This window comes from Delphinus delphis, chromosome 7 (genome assembly GCF_949987515.2).
Source record: "Delphinus delphis chromosome 7, mDelDel1.2, whole genome shotgun sequence".
Lineage (NCBI taxonomy): Eukaryota > Metazoa > Chordata > Mammalia > Artiodactyla > Delphinidae > Delphinus > Delphinus delphis.
The window spans coordinates 10,198,454-10,223,737 of NC_082689.1; the positions used below are offsets into that span (position 1 = coordinate 10,198,454).

General features: G+C 39.3%; 1 protein-coding gene across 2 annotated transcripts in view; it reads left to right on the top strand.

The window, feature by feature from the left end:
• PID1 (phosphotyrosine interaction domain containing 1) overlaps positions 1-25,284 on the top strand; it is a 257,491-nt gene that overhangs the window by 95,888 nt on the left and 136,319 nt on the right. For both annotated transcript variants that reach the window (XM_060015980.2, XM_060015983.1), the window contains exon 2: positions 19,129-19,275. In XM_060015980.2, coding sequence (XP_059871963.1) covers positions 19,129-19,275 — 147 coding nt within the window. The remainder of the gene's footprint in view (positions 1-19,128; positions 19,276-25,284) is intronic.

Genomic DNA, 25,284 nt, shown 5'->3' on the forward strand with positions numbered 1-25,284 from the left:
CTTCCAGGTTGTCCATTTTATTGGCATAGAGTTGCTTGTAGTAATCTCTCATGATCTTTTGTATTTCTGCAGTGTCAGTTGTTACTTCTCCTTTTTCATTTCTAGTTCTATTGATTTGAGTCTTCTCCCTTTTTTTCTTCATAAGTCTGGCTAATGGTTTATCAATTTTGTTTATCTTCTCAAAGAATCAGCTTTTAGTTTTATTGATCTTTGCTATCGTTTCCTTCATTTGTTTTTCATTTATTTCTGATCTGATTTTTATGATTTCTTTCCTTCTGCTAACTGTGGGGTTTTTTTGTTCTTCTGTCTTTAATTGCTTTAGGTGCAAGGTTAGGTTGTTTATTTGAGATGTTTCCTGTTTCTTAAGGTAGGATTGTATTGCTATAAACTTCCCTCTTAGAACTGCTTTTGCTGCATCCCATAGGTTTTGGGTCATCATGTCTCCATTGTCACTTGTTTCTAGGTATTTTTTTATTTCCTCTTTGATTTTTTCAGTGATCACTTCGCTATTAAGTACTGTATTGTTTACCCTCCATGTGTTTGTATTTTTTACAGATCTTTTCCTGTAATTGATATCTAGTCTCATAGCGTTGTGGTTGGAAAAGATATTTGATACAATTTCAATTTTCTGAAATTTACCAAGGCTTGATTTGTGACCCAAGATATGATCTATCCTGGAGAATGTTCCATGAGCACTACAGAAAAATGTGTATTCTGTTGTTTTTGGATGGAATGTCCTATAAATATCAATTAAGTCCATCTTGTTTAATGTATCATTTAAAGCTTGTGTCTCCTTATTTAGTTTCATTTTGGATGGTCTGTCCATTGGTGAAAGTGGGGTGTTGAAGTCCCCTACTATGAATGTGTTACTGTCGATTTCCCCTTTTATGGCTGTTAGTATTTGCCTTATGTATTGAGGTGCTCCTATGTTGGGTGCATAAATATTTACAATTGTTATATCTTCTTCTTGGATTGATCCCTTGATCATTATGTAGTGTCCTTCTTTGTCTCTTATAATAGTCTTTATTTTAAAGTCCATTTTGTCTGATATGAGAATTGCTACTACAGCTTTCTTTTGGTTTCCATTTGCATGGAATATCTTTTTCCATCCCCTCACTTTCAGTCTGTATGTGTCTCTAGGTCTGAAGTGGGTCTCTTGTAGACAGCAAATATATGGGTCTTGTGTTTGTATCCATTCAGCCAATCTGTGTCTTTTGGTGGGAGCATTTAGTCCATTTACATTTAAGATAATTATCGATATGTATGTTCCTATTCCCATTTTCTTAATTGTTTTGGGTTCGTTATTGTAGGTCTTTTCCTTCTCTTGTGTTTCTTGCCTAGAGAAGTTCCTTTAGCAGTTGTTGTACAGCTGGTTTGGTGGTGCTGAACTCTCTCAGCTTTTGCTTGTCTGTAAAGGTTTAAATTTCTCCATCAAATCTGAATGAGATCCTTGCTGGGTAGAGTAATCTTGGTTGCAGGTTTTTCTCCTTCATCACTTTAAATATGTCCTGCCAGTCCCTTCTGGCTTGCAGAGTTTCTGCTGAAAGATCAGCTGTTAACGTTATGAGGATTCCCTTGTGTGTTATTTGTTGTTGTTCCCTTGCTGCTTTTAATATGTTTTCTTTGTATTTAATTTTTGACAGTTTGATTAATATGTGTCTTGGCATATTTCTCCTTGGAGTCATCCTGTATGGGACTCTCTGTGCTTCCTGGACTTGATTAAGTATTTCCTTTCCATATTAGGGAAATTTTCAACTATAATCTCTTCAAATATTTTCTCAGTTCCTTTCTTTTTCTCTTCTTCTTCTGGAACCCCTATAATACGAATGTTGGTGCGTTTAATGTTGTCCTTGAGGTCTCTGAGACTGTCCTCAGTTCTTTTCATTCATTATCTTTATTCTGCTCTGCAGTAGTTATTTCCACTATTTTATCTTCCAGGTCACTTCTCCGTTTTTGTGCCTCAGTTATTCTGCTCTTGATCCCATCTAGAGTATTTTTCATTTCATTTATTGTGTTGTTCATCATTGTTTGTTTCATCTTTAGTTCTTCTAGGTCCTTGTTAAATGTTTCTTGCATTTTGTGTATTCTATTTCCAATATTTTGGATCATCTTTACTATCATTATTCTGAATTGTTTTTCAGGTAGACTGCCTATTTCCTCTTCATTTTTTAGGTCTGGTGGGTTTTTATCTTGCTCCTTCATCTGTGGTGTGTTTTTCTGTCTTCCCATTTTGCTTATCTTACTGTGTTTGGGGTCTCCTCTTTGCAGGCTGCAGGTTTGTAGTTCCCATTGTTTTTGGTGTCTGTCTCCAGTGGCTAAGGTTGGTTCAGTGGATTGTGTAGGCTTCCTGATGGAGGGGACTAGTGCCTGTGTTCTGGTGGATGAGGCTGGATCTTGTCTTTCTGGTGGGCAGGTCCACGTCTGGTGGTGTGTTTGGGGGTGTTTGTGGACTTATTATGATTTTAGGCAGCCTCTCTGCTAATGGGTGGGGTTGTGTTCCTGTCTTGCTTGTGGTTTGGCATAGGATGTCCACACTGTAGCTTGCTGGTCATTGAGCGAAGCTGGGTGCTGGTGTTGAGATGGAGATCTCTGGGAGATTTTCGCCATTTGATATTATGTGGAGCTGGGAGGTCTCTTGTGGACCAGTGTCCTGAAGTTGGCTCTCCCACCTCAGAGGCACAGCACTGACTCCTGGCTGCAGCACCAAGAGCCTTTCATCCACACGGCTCAGAATAAAAGGGAGAGAAAGTAGAAAGAAAAAATTAGTAGTAGTAGAAGGAAAGAAAGAAAGAAAGGAGGGAGGAAGGGAGGGAGGAAGGAAGGAGGGAAGGAAGGAAGGAGGGAAGGAAGGAAAAAAAGAAAGGAAGAAGATAAAGTAAAATAAAATAAAATATAATAAAATTATTAAAATAAAAAAATATTAAGAGAAAAAAAGAAAAAAAATTAAAAAAGCAAAAAAAAAATGGATGGATAGAACCCTAGAACAAATGGTGGAAGCAAAGCTATACAGACAAAATCTCACACAGAAGCATACACGTACACACTCACAAAAAGAGGAAACGGGGAAAAAATAATAAATCTTGCTCTCAAAGCCCACCTCCTTAATTTGGGATGATTCGTTGTCTATTCATGTATTCCACAGATGCAGGTACATCAAGTTGATTGTGGAGCTTTAAACCGCTGCTCCTGAGGCTGCTCGGAGAGATTTCCCTTTCTCTTCTTTGTTCGCACAGCTCCTGGGGCTCAGCTTTGGATTTGGCCCCGCCTCTGCGTGTAGGTCGCCGGAGGGCGTCTGTTCCTCGCTCAGAGAGGAAGGGGTTAAAAGAGCCACTGATTTGGGAGCTCTGGCTCACTCAGGCCAGGGGGGAGGGAGGGGCATGGAGGGAGGGGCATGGAGTGCGGGGTGGGCCTGCGGTGGCAGAGGCCGGTGTGACGTTGCACCAGCCTGAGGCGTGCAGTGAATTCTCCTTGGGAAGTTGTCCCTGGATCCCAGGACCCTGGCAGTGGGGGGCTGCACAGGTTCCCCAGAAGAGGGGCGTGGATAGTGACCTGTGCTCACACACAGGCTTCTTGGTGGCGGCAGTAGCAGCCTTAGCGTCTCATGCCCGTCTCTGGGGTCCGCGCTCGCACTCGTCTCTGGAGCTCCTTTAAGCAGCGCTCTTAATCCCCTCTCCTCGCGCACCAGGAAACAAAGAAGGAAGAAAAAGTCTCTTGCCTCTTGGCAGCTCCAGGCTTTTCCCCCCCGGACTCCCTCCCGGGTAGCCGTGGCGCACTAACCCCCTGCAGGCTGTGTCACGCCGCCAACCCCAGTCCTCTCCCAGCGCTCCCACCGAAGACTGAGTCTCAGCTCCCAGCCCCGCCCGCCCCAGCGGGTGAGCAGACAAGCCTCTCAGGCTGGTGAGTGCAGGTTGGCCCTGATCCTCTGTGCGGGAATCTCCCCGCTTTGCCCCCCGCAGCCCTGTTGCTGTGCTGTCCTCCGCGGCTCCGAAGCTTCCCCCTCCGCCAGCCGCAGTCTCCCCCCGCGAAGGGGCTTCCTAGTGTGTTGAAACCTTTCCTCCTTCACGGCTCCCTCCCACTGGTGCAGGTCCCGTCCCTATCCTTTTGTCTCTGTTTATTCTGTTTTCTTTTGCCCTACCCAGGTACGTGGGGCGTTTCTTGCCTTTTGGGAGGTCTGAGGTCTTCTGCCAGTGTTCAGTAGTTGTTCTGTAGGAGCTGTTCCACGTGTATTTCTGGTGTATCTGTGGGGAGGAAGGTGATCTCTGCGTCTTACTCTTCCGCCATCTTCCCGGAAGTCCTTCTGCTGCGTATTTAAGCTGGTTGTATTTCAGCTTTTTCTCCTTTATCTGACTATGAACTTCATAATATTATCGAGTACCAATAGAATGCCTGTAATCAGTAGTTTGTGAATTGAATAAAAATGAATTAAAGGGAAATTAGGTTTTATAATAGTTTGGGTTCTTCCAGAAATAGACCCTGAGATTTAAGTGCAAGTAGCCTTTTGGGAAGTTGAGGAAACATTGGTCGGGAGCAGGGAGGTGGGGCAGGAAAGGAGAGGAGGCAGTGAGCTATGTCATCAAGCTTAATCCTGCGGGAAGTTCTCAGAAATGTGAAAAACCAAGCCTAAAGCCAAACCGAAACAAAAAGGTACCCTCAACTCAGAGTTCAACCACTTGTAAGGATGGGGAGCTGGGGTATTTATACTCTGACTCTCTATCATTCACTGACTGAGGACTCCCAACGATGTTCATCCACTGCACTTGCTTCTTTGGCTTTGGGAAAGGCCCCTGGCAGAGAGAAGCAGGTACTGATGGTGAAGTTACAGGGCAGCCAGACATGGGAAGGCCTTAGGGCTAAAGGCAGGGCACCAGGAGTGTCAGCTGTAGGCTTTCTTAGCACTTTGTGACTCGAATAATAGGAAGAAAGGTGACGAATGGTTTTTGTTTGGAATGGGGGAACTCTTACTTCCTCAATGTCATTCTCCCTGGTTGAAGTTCAGCTCCATGAATACAGGAAGCATGCTTGTCTTATTCAACACTGTATACCCAGCAGAGTCTCTGATTCAACAAATGAGAGGATTAATGAATAAATGTCAAAATAAACCAGCACAGGTTTGAGATGTGTTCTTTATTGTGTTCCAGTTCCAGCGAGGTCAGAGCAGGTAGGGCACAAGGTGGTAATGAAAGCTGACAAGTATCAGGTGCAGTTTGCCTTCAGGAACTCTTAGAAAACAGACTAACCACAGGGTAGAATTGTTTCTTCAGGGGGCCAGGGCTGCTTATTGAACCACTGGCATTTTCATGACTGTGCAGTTTAGACTCAGATTCAGATCCACTGAACTCAGACGAGCCCAGGGCAAGTCCTGCCCACTTTCTTTGCCTGGTCCTGAGGCATTTAGCATTACCTTGGGTTCAGGTGCAGTGAAAACAAGTAATACTGACTGGCAGTGGCCAGTGAAATATCTGTGCCCAGAGAAGCTTGAAACCATGAAGAGTCCACATGGTGAGTACCTTCTCTTTCTGTTATGGGCTGAATTGTGCCTGCTCCTCCCTCAGAAAAGACATGTGGAAGTCCTAATCCCTGTTGCTTGAGAATGTGACCTTATTTAGAAATAGGGTCTTTGCAGAGCTCATCAAGTTAAACTGAGGTCATTAGGATGGGACCTAATGCACTATGGTGTCCTTACAAAAAAGGGAAATTTGGATTCAGAGACAGATGTACACAGAGGGAACGTGATGTGAAGACACACAGAGAAGGCAGCCATGTGCCTGGAGTGATGCATCTGCTAGCCAAGGAATGCCAGGGCTCACCAGCAGACTCCAGAAGCTAGAAGAAGGAGGGAAGGATTCTCCCCTCAAGCTGCCAAAGAGACCATGGCCCTGTTGACACCTTGATTTGGGGCTTCTTGACTCCAGAACTATTAGACAATACATTTCTGTTGTTTCTTTTTGGTACTTTGTTATGGCAGCCCTAGAGAAGTAGGGCTTCTTTTCTTTTTTTCTTTTTTCTTTCTTTTTTCTTTTTTTTTCTTTTTTTTTCTTCTTTTCTTTTCTCTTTTTTCTTTCTTTTCTTTTTTCCTTTCTTTATTTTATTTTTTTGATCAAGACTTTTCTAAATAATTGTCCTCTCCCTCCCTCTCTTCCTCCTACTGTTTCCTTGTTTTCTTACATACGCTGCGTTGATAACATAGTTGACATTTGCTTGTGGGTTCCCTGGAGTAAGAAAGGAAATTCCATTCTTGAACCATTTGGAGAACAGCAGAAAACCCCTCTTCAGATGTTTGGACCTTTTGGCTGTTACTCAAGAAGGAGTCATTTTCCTCATTGAAATGGTTTGCCATCTCTGCCAGGACTGGGTGGAGATGAGCCTTTTCTGCTGTTGTAGTTTGGTGAGACTGGCCTGAGAGATGGCCTGCATCTCCTACATATTGGATCTTTAGGGGCTGCAGGCATGGAGCCCTTCCTTTCCAAGGAAATTTGTGTGATTTCTGGGAACCAAGTATGGCCAGTAGTAATGGTTCCTTTGGGGAGAGTTGTCAGCATCCTACACGTGAGGCTGGATTGTGGTCTGGTCGTGGACTTGGACCAGAGATCATTACCAAGGTGATTTTCAGAACGCAACAGTCTAGTTGATGGTAGTGAGCTGTGGTGTGGAGTCAAGAAATGAAAGGAAGTGAAGGAAGATGAGAACAGGGTGATTTGGGCGTATGTGTAGTTTGATGGCTTTGTTTTTAAATTCCAATTATGTTGTTTTTCTTTACTCACTTAATCATTCGTTTATTCATTAAATATTTATTTTGTGACTGCTCTGCGTCAGGTGCTTTGTGAGAGACGAGGATTACAAAGAAAAGACAACCTTGTAAACAGTACATTCAGGTGTTACAGGTGGTGTGCAGATACTCACTATTGTACAGGTATGGTTCAAGCATAAAGCAGACAGAGAGGTTAATTCTACCCGGGCTGGGAGGTAAGGAGTTTCAGAAAAGCCTTTATAGATGTGATCATAATTGAGAGGACAGTCAACAAAATATTAAAGTTGCTGTCTCCCTCAATGTGTATTAATTTTTGCTCTTTTTAAAAAACTCTCCTAAAGGTATCATGTATAGCAAATGAATTCTCAGTCCTCTGTAGATGACTCTGCAGTGTAGCGCTCTCCACTGACCCCTGATCAAAGCAAACTCTGGTCTTGCCAAAGCTCTGTCTTGTCACCTTCCTGACCATTTGAAGCCTGGGCACAAAATTATTTTAAGTTTCCTTCCAACCTGCCAAGATAATGTTCAATCCTGCATCAACCAAAACATTGTCCTATAGAGGAATTTTGTCTGGCAAAAATGAAGTGAAAATAAAACCAAATGTGTGTAGATGTAAATGTCTTTGTGTTCAGAACATTTATCTGCAAGGTCCTGTGGAGCAAGGTATTTACTGACACCATAAAGCCAAGCATTTCAAATGGGAACATTTAGGTGCCCCTGGGGCCATACTCAGGGCCCGAATGCAGTCCCTTGGGAGAATGTGAGAAACAGTTCTTCGGAATCTTACATAATCTTCACTTCTCTGGCCTTTGTTTTCTTCATCAGTGAAATGAGGTAGTTGGTCTAGTTCATCTGAAAGGTGTAGTCTGTATTGCTGGCTAGTTCCTCCCACAGAGTTTATGGCTTATGTTTCTACGTTTATTTATGAGGGAGGATAGGACCAGTATATCTCTAAGAAGAGGTATCTGAGAAGGGAGATAGGAAACTGACCGCAATCAGATAGTAGTCAGCATTGGTGAAACCGTAAATATCTGAGATGGAAAGAAACAGAGTCTGGAGGAAAGGACCTTTGGCAATGATAGATGATGCTAATACGCACTTCACAACATTTTATATGTATCTCCCGAACACAAAGCATTCTTCAGTGCACTTAGTTTTTAACTGATTAAAAATATGAATTGACTTATGCCTTTGCCTAGGATGCGTCACTTTCATCCTATCAACAGGAAAAAGTCAGATAGTTTATAAAATCATAGCTTCTCTTGAATCCATCAAAGAGCCAGGGTCATAGTACATCCAACCAGCCTGCAATATACAGAGGATAAGGCCTCCAAAAAGCGACTACATATGAGTTATGGCTCACATGTGGAAGAGGATGGGAGGAAGATGGCCTGTGATACAAGAAGGAAAGAAAAATTCAGCTAAAATTATTAACAATTTTCTAAAGGTCAATTATGGGCTAGCACAAGAGTATAGAACCCACGGTGGCTGTACACCCATGGGGGAGTCACACCGTCTTGCAGGCTTCTCTAAACTGACTGCCACTGGAGCTCAGGAGAGGGATTGAGAGGCAGGCTACAGGCCAGAGCAAGCCTCCCTTGACATGTGGTTATCAGGCACAAAGCCTCACCTCAGTCTTCTCCCTAAGAAGCATAAGATTTCACAGCTAAGGTAGGGTGGCAAATCCTACCTTAGGTGAAGGTATAGGTGAAGGAGTCAAGAAATGGTGGTTGAAGGTGAAGACCCATTGTGCATAGGTGAAGACCCATTGTAAATTGTGGAGAGGAAAAGAAAAAATCCTCTGCATCTAGGGGAAAGGTGGGAAACCAGCCTGGATCCAGAACAGTAGAGGTCCCTTGTAGCAAAGTCAAGACCATTGAGAGCATGATTTCCAAGACTAAAGGACACAGGACATGCCCTAGAAAGCACCTAGTATCAAGAAATTTCAGTCAACCTTTAGGGGCAGGGAAGAAGTGTCAGGAGAGACTCTCTCACTCAGGTGTACAGAGGAGTCTGAAAGCTGAGGGTGGAGCACGAGTATTGAGACATTCTTCCCAGCAAACTAGACCCTACCCTGAAGACAAAGAAACGCTGGTGGAATTGAAGTCTGTACTACAGCAATAAAGCCCCAACCCAGACGATTTCCAGGCTAGACTGACTTGACACACTGCACCAGTGCTCACTAAGCTGTAGAAGGAATGTGGTCCATTTCCGGTATAAATGCATTTACTACACTACTGAAATGATGTCTAGAATTCAGTAAAAAATATAAGATGTGCAAAAAATCAAGAGAAAAAACAATTTGTCTTCTCCATGGTGAGGAGACAAAGCCATTAGTGAAACCAGACTCAGTGGCGACCTGAGTATGGAGTTTAAAATAACTGTCATTAGTATATCAAAGGCTCTAGAGAAAAAAGTGAGGGCATACATGAACATATGGGGAATTTCAGCAAAGAGAAACTGTAAGAAAGAATCAAATGAAACTGCTAGGGAAAACAAGAACAAAAACAGCAACAACAGAGTAACAGAGATGAAGACAGAATTTAATGAACTCATCAGTAGACTCGACACAACCAAAGGAAAAATAAGTGAACTTGAAGATAGGCCACTGTGTTGATTGTATTGATTTTCTGTGTCATATTTCATTGATTTCTCCTTTGTCTTTATTATTTGGTTTCTTTTACTTACTTTTGGGTTTCATTTATTCTTTGCTTTTTTTTCTTGAGTTTGAAGCTGAGCTTGTTGAATAGAGAACTTTCTTCTACAGTTCTAATCTATTTCTAATATTTCTAATATTGGCATTTATGCTACAAAATTTCCCTTAAGTACCATTTTAGTGGCATCCTAGAATTTTTGATGTATTACGTTTTCATTTTCATTCAGTTCAAACTAATTTCTGTTTTACCTCTTGATTTATTCTTTCATCCATGGGTTATTTAGAAGTGTGCTATATAGTTTACATATATTTGGAAAATTTACAGGTATTTTTCTGTTATTACTTTGTATAGCTTGAATCCTAAACTTACTTTTTTTGTGGCTCAGCATTTTGTCTGTCTTGGTAAATGTTTTATGTACACTTGAATTCTGTTTTTTGGTAAAGTGGTTTATAATTATCAGTCATGTTAGGTTGGTTGATGGTGCTATTCAAATCTTCTATATCCTTACAGCTTTTCTATCTACTCATTCTATCAATTTTGGAGAGAGCAGTATTGAAATTGCCAACCGTATTTGTGTTTTTTGTCTACTACTTATCCTTGTGGTCTATCATATTTATTTGCTTCTTCATTTTTAGAGTGAATTTCTTATAGGCAGCCTAGAGTTGGGTTTTGTTTTTGATTCAATCTCACTATATATTTCTTTTATTTGGGATATTTAGGCCATTTACATTTTATACAATTGTTGACACATTTAATTTTAAATCTTTTATCTTATTTGTTTTCTATTTGTCTTATCTTTTTTTTGGTTAACTTTTTCCTCTATTTCTGCCTCTTTTTATGATTCCATTTTATCTTCTTTATACTTATATATAACTCTTTGGTTTGTTATTTTAGTCATTGCTTTATGGTTTATAGTATACACCTTTAACTTATTACAACCTACCTTCAGATGATATTAAACCACGTCATATATACTGTTAGATCCTTACAATAGTATACTTCCATTTTTACCTTTTCTGACCATTGTACTAGTGTGGCAATACATCTTACTTTTATATCTGCTAAAATCCCGTACCACATTGTTATTATTTTTAGTAATTTTGAATAGTCAAAATTATCTGATAATTATTATAAATTATAGATAATTATTCATTATCTTTGAATGAATTTTAAATTATAAGAAAGAAACTTATTAGTCCATATAGTTACCCTCTTCTCTCCTCTTCATTCCCTTTTATAGATCTATATTTTCATCTTTTCTTTTGCCCAACTGACTTTCTTTAACATTTCTTCTAGAAAAGGTCCACTGGCAATGAATTGTTTCAGTTTTATTTTACCTTCATTCTATACCCAGAATTCTTGATTTGCTGTGGTGTAATTTTCTTCTATTTCTTCTGCTTGGGGCTTATTGAGATTCTTTTATTTGTGGGTTTATAATTTCCTCAAATTTAGAAAATTTCTAGCTGTTTCCTCAGTTTTCTTCTTGTTTTTCCTTACTTCTCTGGGGCTCCAGTTATACATATATCAGGATATTTGAAGTTGTCCCTTAGCACCCTGATGCATTTTTTTTCTTCTTTTCTCTCTGTTTCATTTTGAATAGTTTCTATTGTTATGTCTCCAAGTTCACCAATGTTTTTTTTCTATAATGGAATCTGTTAGTAGCACCCAGTGTGCTTTTCCCCTTTACCATTATAGTTTTTATCTTTAGAAGTTAAATTTGGATCTTTTTATATCTTCAGTATCTCTACTTACCTTTTGGAATATATGAAATACAGTTTTAATGTCTTTACCGGGTCATTATAACATCTATGTCATTTTTGGCTGGTTTTTATTAATTGATTTGTCTCTATTATGGGTTCTATTTTCCTGCCTTTTTGCATGCCTGGTGATTTTTGATTGGATGTTAGACATTTTGAATTTTACCTTGTTGGTTGCTGGATATTTTTGTAATCCTATAAATATTTTTCAACAATTTTTGTGGAATTCAGGTAAATTACTCTGAAGTACTTTGATTATTTTGGATCATCTTTTAAAGATTTGCAGGTGGAATCAGAGTGGCATTTAGTCTAGTGCTAATTATTTCCTACTACTGTGACTAGACATTGAGTACTCTACCCAGTGCCCTATGACTCATGAGGTTTTCCATTCATTGGTGGAAACAGACAATGTTGCTGGTTCTGTGTGAGCATCAGCACGTTCATCTCTAGTTCTTTCCAGTGGTTCTTTTCCTTTGGTTAGTTTCCTTTCATGTATGCTCTGATTAGTACACAACTGAATATTTAAGGGGACACGCTGCAGCTTTCCAAAGTTCTCTCTGTGTGCAGATATCCCCTTTTATTTGTCTCCCTGGGCTTTCATCTCTGTCACCTTTAGCTCAGGGACTCTGCTGGGCCCTTCTCCTCCCTTCATGGCAGCCTGCAGACTCCCTCAAGGTAGTAAGCTGGACAATTGTATAACTTATCTCATTTGTGTCACATCTTTCAGAGATCACTGTCCTTCATTGCCTGATATCCAGTGTCTCACAAACTGTTGCTTCATATTTTTTTTTCTAGTTTATTTGGTTGTTTTAGGTGGCAGGATCTATTTGGTTCCTGTTACTCCATCTGGATTGAAACCGAAGTAAAAAATATTGATCTTTAGCAGTTTAATTGAATTCAGTGCAATAAGACACTCATACCACCAGGAGCATGTGGGAATAACTTAGAGAAGAACAGATTTCTAAATGCTTATTCCTATCCCATACTTAATTATGTGGAATGACCAGACAATTGGCCCATTTTATTAATACTTCTCTCTATCATTCACTCACACTCTGTTAGTTGAATATTCATAATTTAAATATAGATACGGGTTAATTCAACTGTACTTGAATTTTTTTCATGAGTGGGTGGAATTTTTGTTCTATGCTCCTAGCATTTGTCGTTTTCCATCAGGGGTTGCAAATTCAGATGCCTGTAAGGGTGAAGCAAGTATAGGAGTGAAGTTGGTAAGGCATAAATAGTCACTGGTCTTTATTTATTTATTTTTTATTTTTGGCTGCATTGGGTCTTCGTTGCTGCACATGGGCTATCCCTAGTTGTGGCGAGTGGGGGCTACTCTTCATTACAGTGTGCAGGCTTCTCATTGTGGTGGCTTCTCTTGTTGTGGAGCATGGGCTCTAGGCATGCAGGCAGCACGCAGCCTCGGTAGTTGCGGTGCATGGTCTCAGTAGTTGCAGCGCGCAGGCTCTAGGGCTCAAGGGCTTCAGTAGTTGTGGCTCGTGGGCTCTAGAGCGCAGGCTCAGTAGTTGCGGCGCACGGGTTTTGTTGCTCTGCGGCATGTGCGATTTTCCCGGACCAGGGATTGAACCCGTGTCCCCTGAATTGGCAGGGGGATTCTTAACCATTGAGCCACCAGGGTAGTCCCACTGGTCTTTAGTATAGAAGGGAAATCTGGCACTGGGGGAAGGAGGGACCATGGTGAATTGCAGAGGAAAACGCCTAAGTAAATAAGGGCGTTTGCAACAACCAGCTGGAGCTCATTGTTGCCCTGAGGGAATGCAAGTTGCTTTTGTAGATATTCTGATCTTTCAAGAGAAGTAGAAATGCAGATTTTAATCATATGTATCTCAGTTTTTGAATACTACTTCAAATTTTGATCATAAAGCAGTCTGTGAATCAAATAAAACTTATTTACAGGCTAAGTATGCCTTCAGGCTGTGAGCTTGCAACCTGTGTTCAACAATAAATTGTTTGTTAACATATATAAAAATAGTTTAGAAAATTACAGAAACCACTGAAGCTAGGGATACAGCACATAGGTATTTTTTTTGTTTGTATGTGCATATGTATGTATTTCAGATCAGTAACAAAAAGTAAATAAGTAGATACACACACGCAAACACATATACACACACTCCCCTGAGTGAGTCTTTCACAAGTCTTGGGGGCTTTTTGCATACTCTGTGGGCATGGAGTTATTTTTATGCTTCTCCCACATAATCTCTTGAGAGAATCTGTGATGTTCAAAAGAAATCTTCCATAATTAAAACTGCATGAATAAATATGGGTGTGTGAACATGAGTATTTTAAGTTAGTTTAATAATAGCTATCAGTTTAATAGATATAGACAGTCTTTTAAATTTATGAATATCTGGATGTAGGCCTTTAAGCTGTAACTTTTTGGAACATGGCAGTTACTAGGATAATTTGCAGCAAGAAGCTTCATGCCAAATTGGTGTATGTCTTTCTTTTCTTGAAATACCAGATCAACACAGATTGCATTAAAAATTTAATTCTTGAAATAAAATAGTGCAATTTTGTATATGCCTACTAGAAATGGGGAGATTATCCAACCCTGCTTTACTTTTAAAAAGGACAAAAACTAACAAACAAAACCTTTGCACTAAAATGTGTTTAAATGAAAGTTGAATTTAAGTAAAATTTTCTTTTATTCACTCACGTAATTACTCCTAATCATCTAACAAATCATTTGCTGTTTATTTAACAACATATTTTTCTCATTTTTATGGGATTTTTTTTGGTAAAAGTGCTAGAATAAATATTTAAAAGCAGAACTCTGAAAATATACATTAAATAGAAGCAAAAGGTTATTAGATCTAATTTATTAAAGGACACAAAAGTCATCACACCTGTTTCTTTATTCATATGTGGGGCCTGAATACACTTGTTATTTTAAAAGACAAGTGGTATACAATGTAAGGAAAGCACAACTGAGTTCCACTGATTCTTACAGAACCCTAAAGTAATAAAATGATTATGCGTAGAAAGTCAAAGCCCTACTGATTTTTGTACACTTGTACAAATTAACATTTGTTTGGGGTACTGAGTATTCTTCCATTAATTCCATTCACCCACTTGTTCCTTGCGGTTCTCTTGAGAACATTTGCAATATTTTTGAAGCTTGATTAGGGCATTACTGAATCAGTAATTTGCAAGTTACAACTGACCATTTTAGTCAGCCTTCAAAATGCAAAGATGAGCCAGGGATTAAAACCTTTAATGCCTTCCCTCTAATTTGTGTGAAGGCAGTGTGCCAGTTATCTTAGAAAAAGAGGAGGCAGGATTTGCCTTCCAAAGAAGTTCTGTATTTTGGATGCAGAATCAATACAAAGGTGAGATATGCTGGATTTGAATTGGTAAAATATGTAAATCTCTGCCTGCTAAACTGTCAGAGATTAATGTCTGAATAGGAGTGGGAAGCGCCAACTGTAAAATTATACAGGGCATGGCGATTACCCCATCTGCATAATGGGGCTCGATTTAGAGGCTCTATTTTAGGATCGCACATAAAGCACCAAATGTAGAAAGCAGAGCTTTGTTTAATTTGTCCTAGGCAGTGCCCTAATTTTCTGCAACACTATTCACGTCCCTTCTTGAAGAATGAATAACACATTTTCTTTATGGAACCCTGTGCATCCGTCATTTGGGGACTGTAGCTTTTCCAAGCTACTCTATTAGATTGCTCTTGTGTTGCCTTTTTATGATGCTACTGGATTATGTTATTTGAGGTTGCATTATCTTTATTGCACTTGTATGTCCATGCAAAGCACAAGTGATATGATTTTTGACTGGTCATAACAAGCATTTTAAAGTTGACAGATGAGAAAACTGAGGCCCAGGAAGTATAAGGCCATGCAGTTCTGACAGAGTCGGTTATAGCAAATGGGTCTTGGCTACTCAGCAAGAATTGTGTATTATTGCAGGTACAGTATTCGACTGTCTCTTGAGACTTGGGATTCCTCTTCTTTTGGCAGTAGCTCAGAGAGCTTTGCCTTAAGTATTAATAACTAGGGACTAAAGTACTTTCTTTGGATTATTATTTGGTGCCTGGTCACTACGGCTCAGCCTATTCCAATAACTAAGTGCAGGATTCGCTATTTTTTTTTAAAGATAATGTTGCTGTTCATTTATGCAGATTAACATTTATGAGGTCCTTTTAAAACTTTCATCTCCGTTTTATTTTTACAGATGATTTTTTATTAAAAAGTAGTTTTGTATTGGTGAGACTCTGAATTTTTTGGATCAGACACCTCACTCAAGCTCACTTAAGCATAAAAGGCACTGTATTGGTTCATTCTGTCAGTAAGTCTGTGGATAGATCTGAGTCAGATGCAGCTGGATCCAGGGGCTCAGCTTTGTCTTCTGTGACTTTCCATTTCTAAGCTCTCCTGTTGTCTCTGTGTGGTCTCATCATTCACCGACGGACCTCATGGGAAGAGAAGGTCAGCAGCAGCTCTGAACTCTTTACCCCCTTTTAGCAAAAAACCTACATTATCAACCTCCCAGGTGATTCTGTTCAGCCAGTCTTGAGTTTCATCTGAACCAATTCCTTTGGCCAGGTACATGGGGTTACTCCGATGGTCAGCCTGTGTCACGCATTCTTTCCCAGTGTTAGGGGGTGGGGAATTATGAATGACAGCCCCATTTCACAAAGCAGCCTATGGTAGTGGAGAAGTTTCCCTAAGGGAGGGGCAGAAGAGTGTTCTTGTCAGAAGCAGCTCTAGCTATTACACTTCGACCACTGAAGGTTTGCAAGACAGACTCAGAGTTACATAAAAATGTTAACTTTCTGTAAAAGTATGTATTGTTGTAAACTCAATGATTCATCACATAATCTACATTTTATTTCCCTCTTTACTTTCATCCTTTCACAGTGGACAAAAAAGACAATGCCATTAAAGAAAAAAAAACCACTTTTTTTCTTTAATGTTTTAAAGACATTAAAAACAACTTTCTCTATTTCACTTTCAAATATTGTCTTAGCCTTTTTCTTTAGCTCTTGTAAGGAACTTCTCATGTAGAATTGTTGTCATTTGATTTCACAGTCTCTATTGATTGTGAGAAATCTTTCGAGCAGAGGTTCACATTTTATTTCTGTTCCAGCTGTGCCTCTCACAGTGCTGGCTGAGTGGGGTTATTGAGTAAAGGTGTGTGGTTGGATTGGTGAGTGATTACAGGGCAGCTATCTACCTGGCTGGAGATGCCCAAACTCTGTAGAATTATGTAGTTGAGGTTACACCACACATTGTGTTGAAGCTGGAATTTGAACTCCCTTATTTTCCTATCCCTAAGCTTATTTCTTTTACTTAGCTCCCAGGCAAGGGGGCCTTACATGTGCCCATCTGTAACTTCCAGTCTCTCTGTGTGCCTGGTAATTGAACCATTTGGTTCTGACAGGAATTACAGTGGGGACAGGAAGACAGTGTCAGAACTTCTGGGCAGCTTGACTGTCCAACCCGCATGAGAACACGGCCACTTCTAGTGCCATCTTTGGGACCTTCCTGTGTGGCACGAGTCAGGCCGAGTTGAGCTTCAATTTCATGTACCTCTCGTAGAGTGCCAGCAAAACGGCAGCCCAGGGAGTGTTCCCACTTGCTCATGACTTTGTCTTCTGAGCCCCTCTCCCTTTATCATCTTCATCCCATAGCTCCAGATAGTTGCTCACAGAGGCAAACTAACTTCAGCTCTCCCTCCCAGGGATCTCTGTTGCTCTTCCCAGACCACTTTGCAACCCTAAACCTGCACCCTCTTGGACTGGAATCAATTAAGAGCAAAGATAGAAACTTCCAGATTAATATGAAGACTTGCATTTATGCAATTAATATGAAGATTTCCTTACGTTTAAAAAACTGCAAATCACTACTCCTTGGGAGACCTAAGTGCAAGTCTCTCTCCCATTTAAAAAATATCAGAGCTGGCAACTTTGTATTCTAAAACGTGGCTTTATCAGTTAGGGTTAAGTCAGAAAGACAGAAGTACTAGGAGATATATATTAAGAGGTTTATTCAAGGAGTTGGCTTATGTGATTGTAGGGGCTGGCTAAGCAAGTTTGAAATCCTTAGGGTAGGCTGTCAGGAAGGGTGGGCTGGAACTCTGACATAGACTGAAATAGCTATTCACAGGTGGAATTTCTTCTTCAGGGAAGCCTCAGCTCACCTATTAAAGCCTGTAAATTGATTTAATCAGGCCCACCCAGATTATCTAAAATAATCTCCCTTACTTCCATTCAACTGATTATGGACTTTAACCACATTCACAAAGTACCTTCATGGCAGTACCTAGATTAGTATTTGATTGAATATCTGAGCATGGTAGCCTAGCCAAGTTAACATGTAAAACTGATCATCGAAGTGGTCAGTTGGCGTTCTAGTAGATTCTGTGTGGACTTGTGAAATGCAGGCCTTGAAATCCTGATACAGATTTCAGAACCTCTACTGCCTTTATATTGAATTGTATGGGAACTGCTTTTGGTGATTTATATTCAGGTGAATGTACTTGTGTACATATGTCATCATTCACTTCTTTCAGTACTGTGCTTGTTTCACAAACTATAGCAGGTCCAGAAAGATCAAGTTGGTTGAAGTAGTGAGCAGGTATACTTCATGAACCCTGGTTTAGAGATCATTATTTTTACATTTGTGCTGTGTATTTTTCTTTCACTTTATTACCTGCATTACCTTCCACAAATACTCCTTGGACATCTGTGAGGTTTCAGGTGATGTTTTAGGTACTTGGGAGACTTCATTGATTCAAACAGCTTCTACTGAGTATTTATGTGTACCAAACTTAGCTACATAATTTGTGGGGCCCAGTATAAAATGAAAATCAATGTCCACCATTCAAAAAGTAGAAAAAAGTGCCATTAAAAGTACTGACAATAAAGCTTTTTCTTTTCTTCCATGAATCTCTCTCTGGAATCATGGTGGTTTTCCTTCCTTTTTTTTTTTTTTTTTTAATTTGCTGTTTAATCCTGTTCTAAGTTTAAAAAATTTTTTAAATTTTAGATTATTGACATGAATTTATCATTCATTATTTACTGGACCCAAGTAAATGGGAGGATAATGGATGGAAAATGAGGTTAGAGCCACTTTGGGTCCCTGAATCATGCATGGGCTTGAAAGCCAAAGTAAGGACTTAGAATTTTTCAGTGAGGAGTGGGGAAGACTTGGGAGACTTCTGGCAGAAGGGTGACAGCCATGGTGGGATTTTAGAAGGATCCCCTTTGGCTGCTATGTGGCAGGGTTGGAAATGGCAGGATTAGTTTGGAAGCTGCTATAATAGACCAAACAATGATGGTACCTGGATTGGGTATATAGATAGATAGTGGTGATTAAACATGGCTGGATTCTGGGCATATTTCAAGACTAGTGCCAACAGGAGTTGCATATAGAATGAATATTTACCTAGAGTCCTGGCCTGGGGCAGCAGATAAAATGGTCCATTGAGAAACAGCGAATTTTCTAAAGTTCTGCAGCCAATGCATGGCAGAAGTAGAGAAGGCAGAAAACAGAAGTCCTGTGTGTGTGTGTTTTTCATCAGCTCTTCTCCTTTTTCATTACCTCTAGACGTTCCCCAAAGTATCTCCTGTAACATCCCCTTCCCAACATCTTCACTTATTTTGCTGAATTCAGCATGGATTACATGTCTAGAATCTCATCTATACGTATCACTTTGGAAGAACCTCTCAGAGCAAGGTCCTGGTGACTCTACCACTGCCCCATGTTTTCATGGCATCTGTGTAGGGGTTGGCTGTCTCTTACAGTTTCATTTTGGTGGTATCCTGACAGTTTTTTCCTTCTGTTTCACTTGATACCTTTGGGCCTGCTCTAGTAAAACAGAATTCATAAAACAAAGACTTTGCTACTGGGTTTGCTGTACAGTTGCACCCTGTATAATTCCAAATGAGTTAACTCTGTTTGGTTTTTTTTTTTCTCCTTTCCAGCACTTTCAGACCATGCTGAAGTCTAAGTTGAATGTCCTAACACTGAAAAAGGAACCTCTGCCAGCAGTCATTTTCCATGAGCCTGAGGCCATTGAGCTGTGCACCACCACGCCCCTGATGAAGACCAGAACTCACAGTGGCTGCAAGGTAGGAGGCACATGGCCATCAGGGAACCTCTTGGTGGGGCAGACAAAAGGATGTGTACCCTTAAGGCTCTTGTTCAAAGTGATAACTTTTTTAGGAATGAAAATGTCAGACGACTAACAGAATAAGCTCATTGAGTGACGGTAGTCTGAATCCATACCCTGCTCTATTTTTCTTGATGATATAGCACTCTTCATCATTTTGGGGTTCACATAAAGGTATAAGTTTGGTATGTGTGAATGAAATAGTTTTCTTGCCATATTTTCTTTTCTTTTTTAAACATCTTTATTGGAGTATAATTGCTTTACAACGTTGTGTTAGTTTCTGGTGCATAACAAAGTGAGTCAGCTATATGTATACATATATACCGACATCGCCTCCCTCTTGCGTCTCCTTCCCACACTCCCTACACAACCCCTCTAGGTGGTCACAAAGCACCGAGCTGATCTCCCCGTAGGATGCAGCTGCTTCCCACTAGCTATCTATTTTACATTTGGTAGTATATCTATGTCCATGCCACTCTCTCACTTCGTCCCAGCTTACCCTTCCCTCTCCCTATGTACTCAAATTCATTCTCTACGTCTGCGTCTTTATTCCAGAATCATTCATCAGAACCATTATTTTTTTTAGATTCCATATATATGTGTTTGCATATGGTATTTGTTTTTCTCTTTCTCACTCTGTATGACAGATTCTAGGTCCAGCCACCTCACTACAAATAACTCAATTTCATTTCTTTTTATGGCTGAGTAATATTCCATTGTATATATATGTCACATCTTCTTTACCCATTCATCTGTTGATGGACACTTAGGTTTCTTCCATGTCCTGCTATTGTAAATAGAGCTGCAGTGAACATTGTGGTACATGACTCTTTGAATTATGGTTTTCTCAGGGTATATGCCCAGGAGTGGGATTGCTGGGTCATATGGTAGTCCTATTTGTAGTTTTTCAAGGAACCTCCATACTGTACTCCATACTGGCTGTATCAGTTTACATTCCCACCAACAGTGAAAGAGGGTTCCCTTTTCTCCACACCCTCTCCAGCATTTGTTGTTCGTAGATTTTTTGATGATGGCCATTCTGACTGGTGTGAGGGGATACTGCACTGTAGCTTTGATTTGCATTTCTCTAATGATTAGTGATGTTGAGCATCCTTTCATGTGTTTGTTGGCGATCTGTATATCTTCTTTGGAGAAATGTCTATTTAGGTCTTTTGCCCATTTTTGGATTGGGTTGTTTGTTTTTTAGATATTGAGCTGCATGAGCTGCTTGTATATTTTGGAGATTAATCCTTTGTCAGTTGCTTCATTTGCAAATATTTTCTCCCATTCTGAGGGTTGTCTTTTCGTCTTGCTATGGTTTTCTTTGCTGTGCAAAAGCATTTAAGTTTCATTTGGTCCCATTTGTATATTTTTGTTTTATTTCCATTTTTCTAGGAGGTGGGTCAAAAAAAGATCTTGCTGTGATTTATGTCAAAGACTGTTCTTCCTGTGTTTTCCTCTAAGAGTTTTATAGTGTCTGGCCTAATATTTAGGTCTTTAATCCATTTTGAGTTTATTCTTGTGTATGGTGTTAGGGAGTGTTCTAATTTCATTCTTTAACACGTAGCTGTCCAGTTTTCCTAGCACCACTTATTGAAAAGGCTATCTTTTCTCAACTGTGTATTTTTGCCTCCTTCATCAAATGTAAGGTGACCATATGTGCATGGGTTTATCTCTGGGCTTTCTATCCTGTTCCGTTGATCTATATTTCTGCTTTTGTGCCAGTGCCATACTGTCTTGATTACTGTAGCTTTGTAGCATAGTCTGAAGTCAGGGAGCCTGATTCCTCCAGCTCCGTTTTTCTTTCTCAGGATTGCTTTGGCTATCCAGGGTCTTTTGTGGTTCCATACATATTGTGACACTTTTTGTTCTAGTTCTGTGAAAAATGCCATTGATAGTTTGACAGGGATTGCATTGAATCTGTAGATTGCTTTGGGTAGTATAGTCATTTTCACAATGTTGATGCTTCTAATCCAAAAACATGGTATGTCTCTCCATCTATTTGTATCATCTTTAATTTCTTTCATCAGTGTCTTATTGTTTTCTGCATACAGGTCTTTTGTCTCCTTATGTGGGTTTATTCTTAGGTATTTTATTTGTTTGTTGGGAGTATTTCCTTAATTTCTTTTTCAGATTTTTCATCATTAGTGTATAGGAATGCAGAAGATTTCTGTGCATTAATTTTGTATCCTGCTACTTTACCAAATTTATTGATTAGCTCTAGTAGTTTTCTGATAGCATGTTTAGGATTCTCTATGTATAGTATCATGTCATCTGCAAACAGTGACAGCTTTACTTTTTCTTCTCCAAATTGGGTTCCTTTTATTTCTTTTTCTTCTCTGATTGCTGTGGCTAAAACTTCCAAAACTATGTTGAATAATAGTGGTGAGGGTGGGCATCCTTGTCTTGTTCCTGATTTTAGTGGAAATGGTTTCAGTTTTTCACCATTGAGTACAATGTTGGCTGTGGTTTGTCATATATGGCCTTTATTACGTTGAGGTAAGTTCCCTTTATGCCCACTTTCTGGAGAGTTTTTATGATAAATGGGTGTTGAATTTTGTCGAAAGCTTTTTCTGCATATCATATGGCTTTTATCCTTCAGTTTTTTAACATGGTTTATCACATTGATTGATTTGCATATATTGAAGAATCCTTGCATTCCTGGGATAAACCCCACTTGATCCTGGTGTATGATCCTTTTCATGTGCTGTTGGAATCTGTTTGCTAGTATTTTTTTGAGGATTTTGCATCTATGCTCATCAGTGTTATTGGTCTGTAGTTTTCTTTTTGTGTGAGATCTTCGTCTGGTTTTGTTATCAGGGTGATGGTGGTCTCGTAGAATGAATTTGGGAGTGTTCCTCTGTCTGCTATATTTGGAAGAGTTTGAGAAGGATAGGTGTTAGCTCTTCTCTAAATGTATGATAGAATTTGTCCGTGAAGCCATCTGGTCCTGGGCTTTTGTTTGTTGGAAGATTTTTAATCACATTCTCAATTTCAGTGCTTGTGATTGGTCTGTTTTTATTTTCTGTTTCTTCCTGGTTCAGTCTCAGAAGTTTGTGCTTTTCCAAGAATTTGTCCATTTCTTCCAGGCTGTCCATTTAATTGGCATAGAGTTGCTTTTAGTAATGTTTCATAATTCTTTGTATTTCTGCAGTGTCATTTGTTACTTCTCCTTTTTTATTTCTAATTCTGTTGATTTGAGTCTTTTCCCTTTTTTCTTGCTGAGTTTGGCTAATGGTTTATCAATTGTGTTTATCTTCTCAAAGAACCAGCTTTTGGTTTTATTGATGTTTGCTATTGTGTCCTTCATTTCTTTTTTATTTCTTTCTGATCTGAGTTTTATGATTTCTTTCCCTCTGCTAACTTTGGGTATTTTTTGTTCTTCTTTCTCTGATTGCTTTAGGTGTAAGATTAGGTTGTTTATTTGAGATTTTTCTGGTTTCTTGAGGTAGGATTGCACTGCTATAAACTTCCCTTTTAGAACTGCTTTTCCTGCATCCCATAGGTTTTGGGTCACCGTGTTTTCATTGTCATTTTCTTTTAAGTATTTTCTGATTTCCTCTTTGATTTCTTCAGTGATGTCTTTGTTATTTAGTAATATATTGTTTAGCCTCCATCTGTTTGTATTTTTTACAGTTTATTTTCCTGTAATTAATATCTAGTCTTATGGTGTTTTGGTCAGAAAAAATACTTGATACAATTTCCGTTTTCTGAAATTTACCAAGGCTTGATTTGTGACGCAAGGTGTGATCTCTCCTGGAGAATGTTACATGAGCACTTGAGAAGAAATTGCATTCTGTTGTTTTTGGATGGAATGTCCTATAAATATCAATTAAGTCCATCTTGTTTAATGTATCATTTGAAGCTTGTGTTTCCTTATTTATTTTCATTCTGGATGACCTATCCATTGGTGAAAGTGGGGTGTTAACGTCCTGTACTACTATTGTGTTACTGTTGATATCCCTTTTTTTGGCTGTTAGCATTTGCCTTATGTGTTGAGGTGTTCCTTTTTTGGGTGCATAAATATTTGCAATTGTTATACCTTCTTCTTGGATTGATCCCTTGATCATTTTGTAGTGTCCTTCTTTGTCTCTTGTAATAGTCTTTATTTTAAAGTCTATTTTGTCTGATATTAGAGTTACTAATCCAGCTTTCTTTTGATTTCCATTTGTATGGAATATCTTTTTCCATCCCCTCACTTTCAGTCTGTATGTGTCCCTAGGTCTCAAGTGGCTGTCTTGTAGACAGCATATATACGGGTCTTGTTTTTGTATTCATTCAGCTAGTCTGTGTCTTTTGGTGGGAGCATTTAATCCATTTACATTTAAGGTAATTATCGATATGTATGTTCCTATTATCATTTTCTTAATTGTTTGGGGTTTGTTATTGTAGTTTTGTCCCTCTCTTTTGTTTCGTGCCTAGAGAAGTTCCTTTAGCATTTCTGTAAAGCTGATATGGTGGTGCTGAATTCTCTTAGGTTTCCTAGTCCATAAAGATTTTAATTTCTCCGTCGAATCTGAATGAGATCCTTGCTGGATATAGTAATCTTGATTGTGTGTTTTTCCCTTTCATCACTTTATGTATGTCCTGCCACTCCCTTCTGGCTTGCAGAGTTTCTGGTGAAAGATCAGCTGTTAAATTTATGGGGATTGCCTTGTATGTTATTTGTTGCTTTTCCCATTCTGCTTTTAATATTTTTTCTTTGTATTTAATTTTTGATAGTGTGATTAATATGTCTCTTGGCATGTTTCTCCTTGGGTTTATCCTGTATGGGACTCTGTGCTTCCTGGACTTGACTGACTGTTTCCTTTCCCATATTAGGGAAGTTTTCAATGATAATCTCTTCAAATATTTTCTCAGACCCTTTCTTTTTCTCTTCTTCTTCTGTGACCCCTAGAATTTGAATATTGGTGCGTTTAATGTCTCAGAGGTCTCTGAGACTGTCCTCAATTCTTTTCATTCTTTTTTCTTTATTCTGCTCTGTGGTAGTTATTTCCACTATTTTATCTTCAAGGTCACTTATCTGTTCTTCTGCCTCAGTTATTCTGCTATTGATTCCTTCTAGAGAATTTTTAATTTCATCTATTGTGTTGTTCATCATTGTTTGTTTGGTCTTTAGTTCTTCTAGTTCCTTGTTAAACGTTTCTTGTATTTTCTCCATTCTGTTTCCAAGATTTTGGATCATCTTTACTATCATTACTCTGAATTCTTTTTCTTGTTTCCTTTCATTTGTTTGGTCTGGTGGGTTTTTACTTTGCTTCTTCATCTGATGCTTATTTATCTGTCTTTTCATTTTGCTTATCTTACTGTGTTTGGGGTCTCCTTTTTGTAGGCTGCAGGTTTGTAGTTCTTGTTGTTTTTGGTGTCTGCCCCCAGTGGGTAAGGTTGGTTCATTCGGCTTTGTAGGCTTCCTGGTGGAGGGAAATGGGGCCTGTGTTCTGGTGGATGAGGATGGATTTTGTCTTTCTGGTGGGCAGGAGCACGTTTGGTGGTGTGTTTTGAGGTGTCTGAGAACTTAATATGATTGTAGGCAGCCTCTCTGCTAATGGGTGGGATTGTGTTCCTGTCTTGCTAGTTGTTTGGTATGGGGTATCCAGCACTGGAGCTTGCTGGTCATTGAGTGGAGCTGGGTCTTAGCATTGAGATGGAGATCTCTGAGAGAGCTCTCGCCAATTGATACTACATGCGGCTGGGAGGTCTCTGGTGGTCCAATGTCCTGAACTTGGCTCTCCCACCTCAGAGGCTCAGGCCTGACATCAAGCCAGAGCACCAGGACCTTGTCAGCCACATGGCTCAGAAGAAAAGGGAGAAAAAAAGAAAGAAAAAAATTAAAAATAATAAATAAATAATATAAAATAGAATAAATTAAAATAATCCAATTGAAAAATAAAAAAATAGTTAAAATGAAAAAATAAGAAAGTAATTAAAGAAAAAGCAGAGAGCAACCAAACCAATAAACAAATCTACC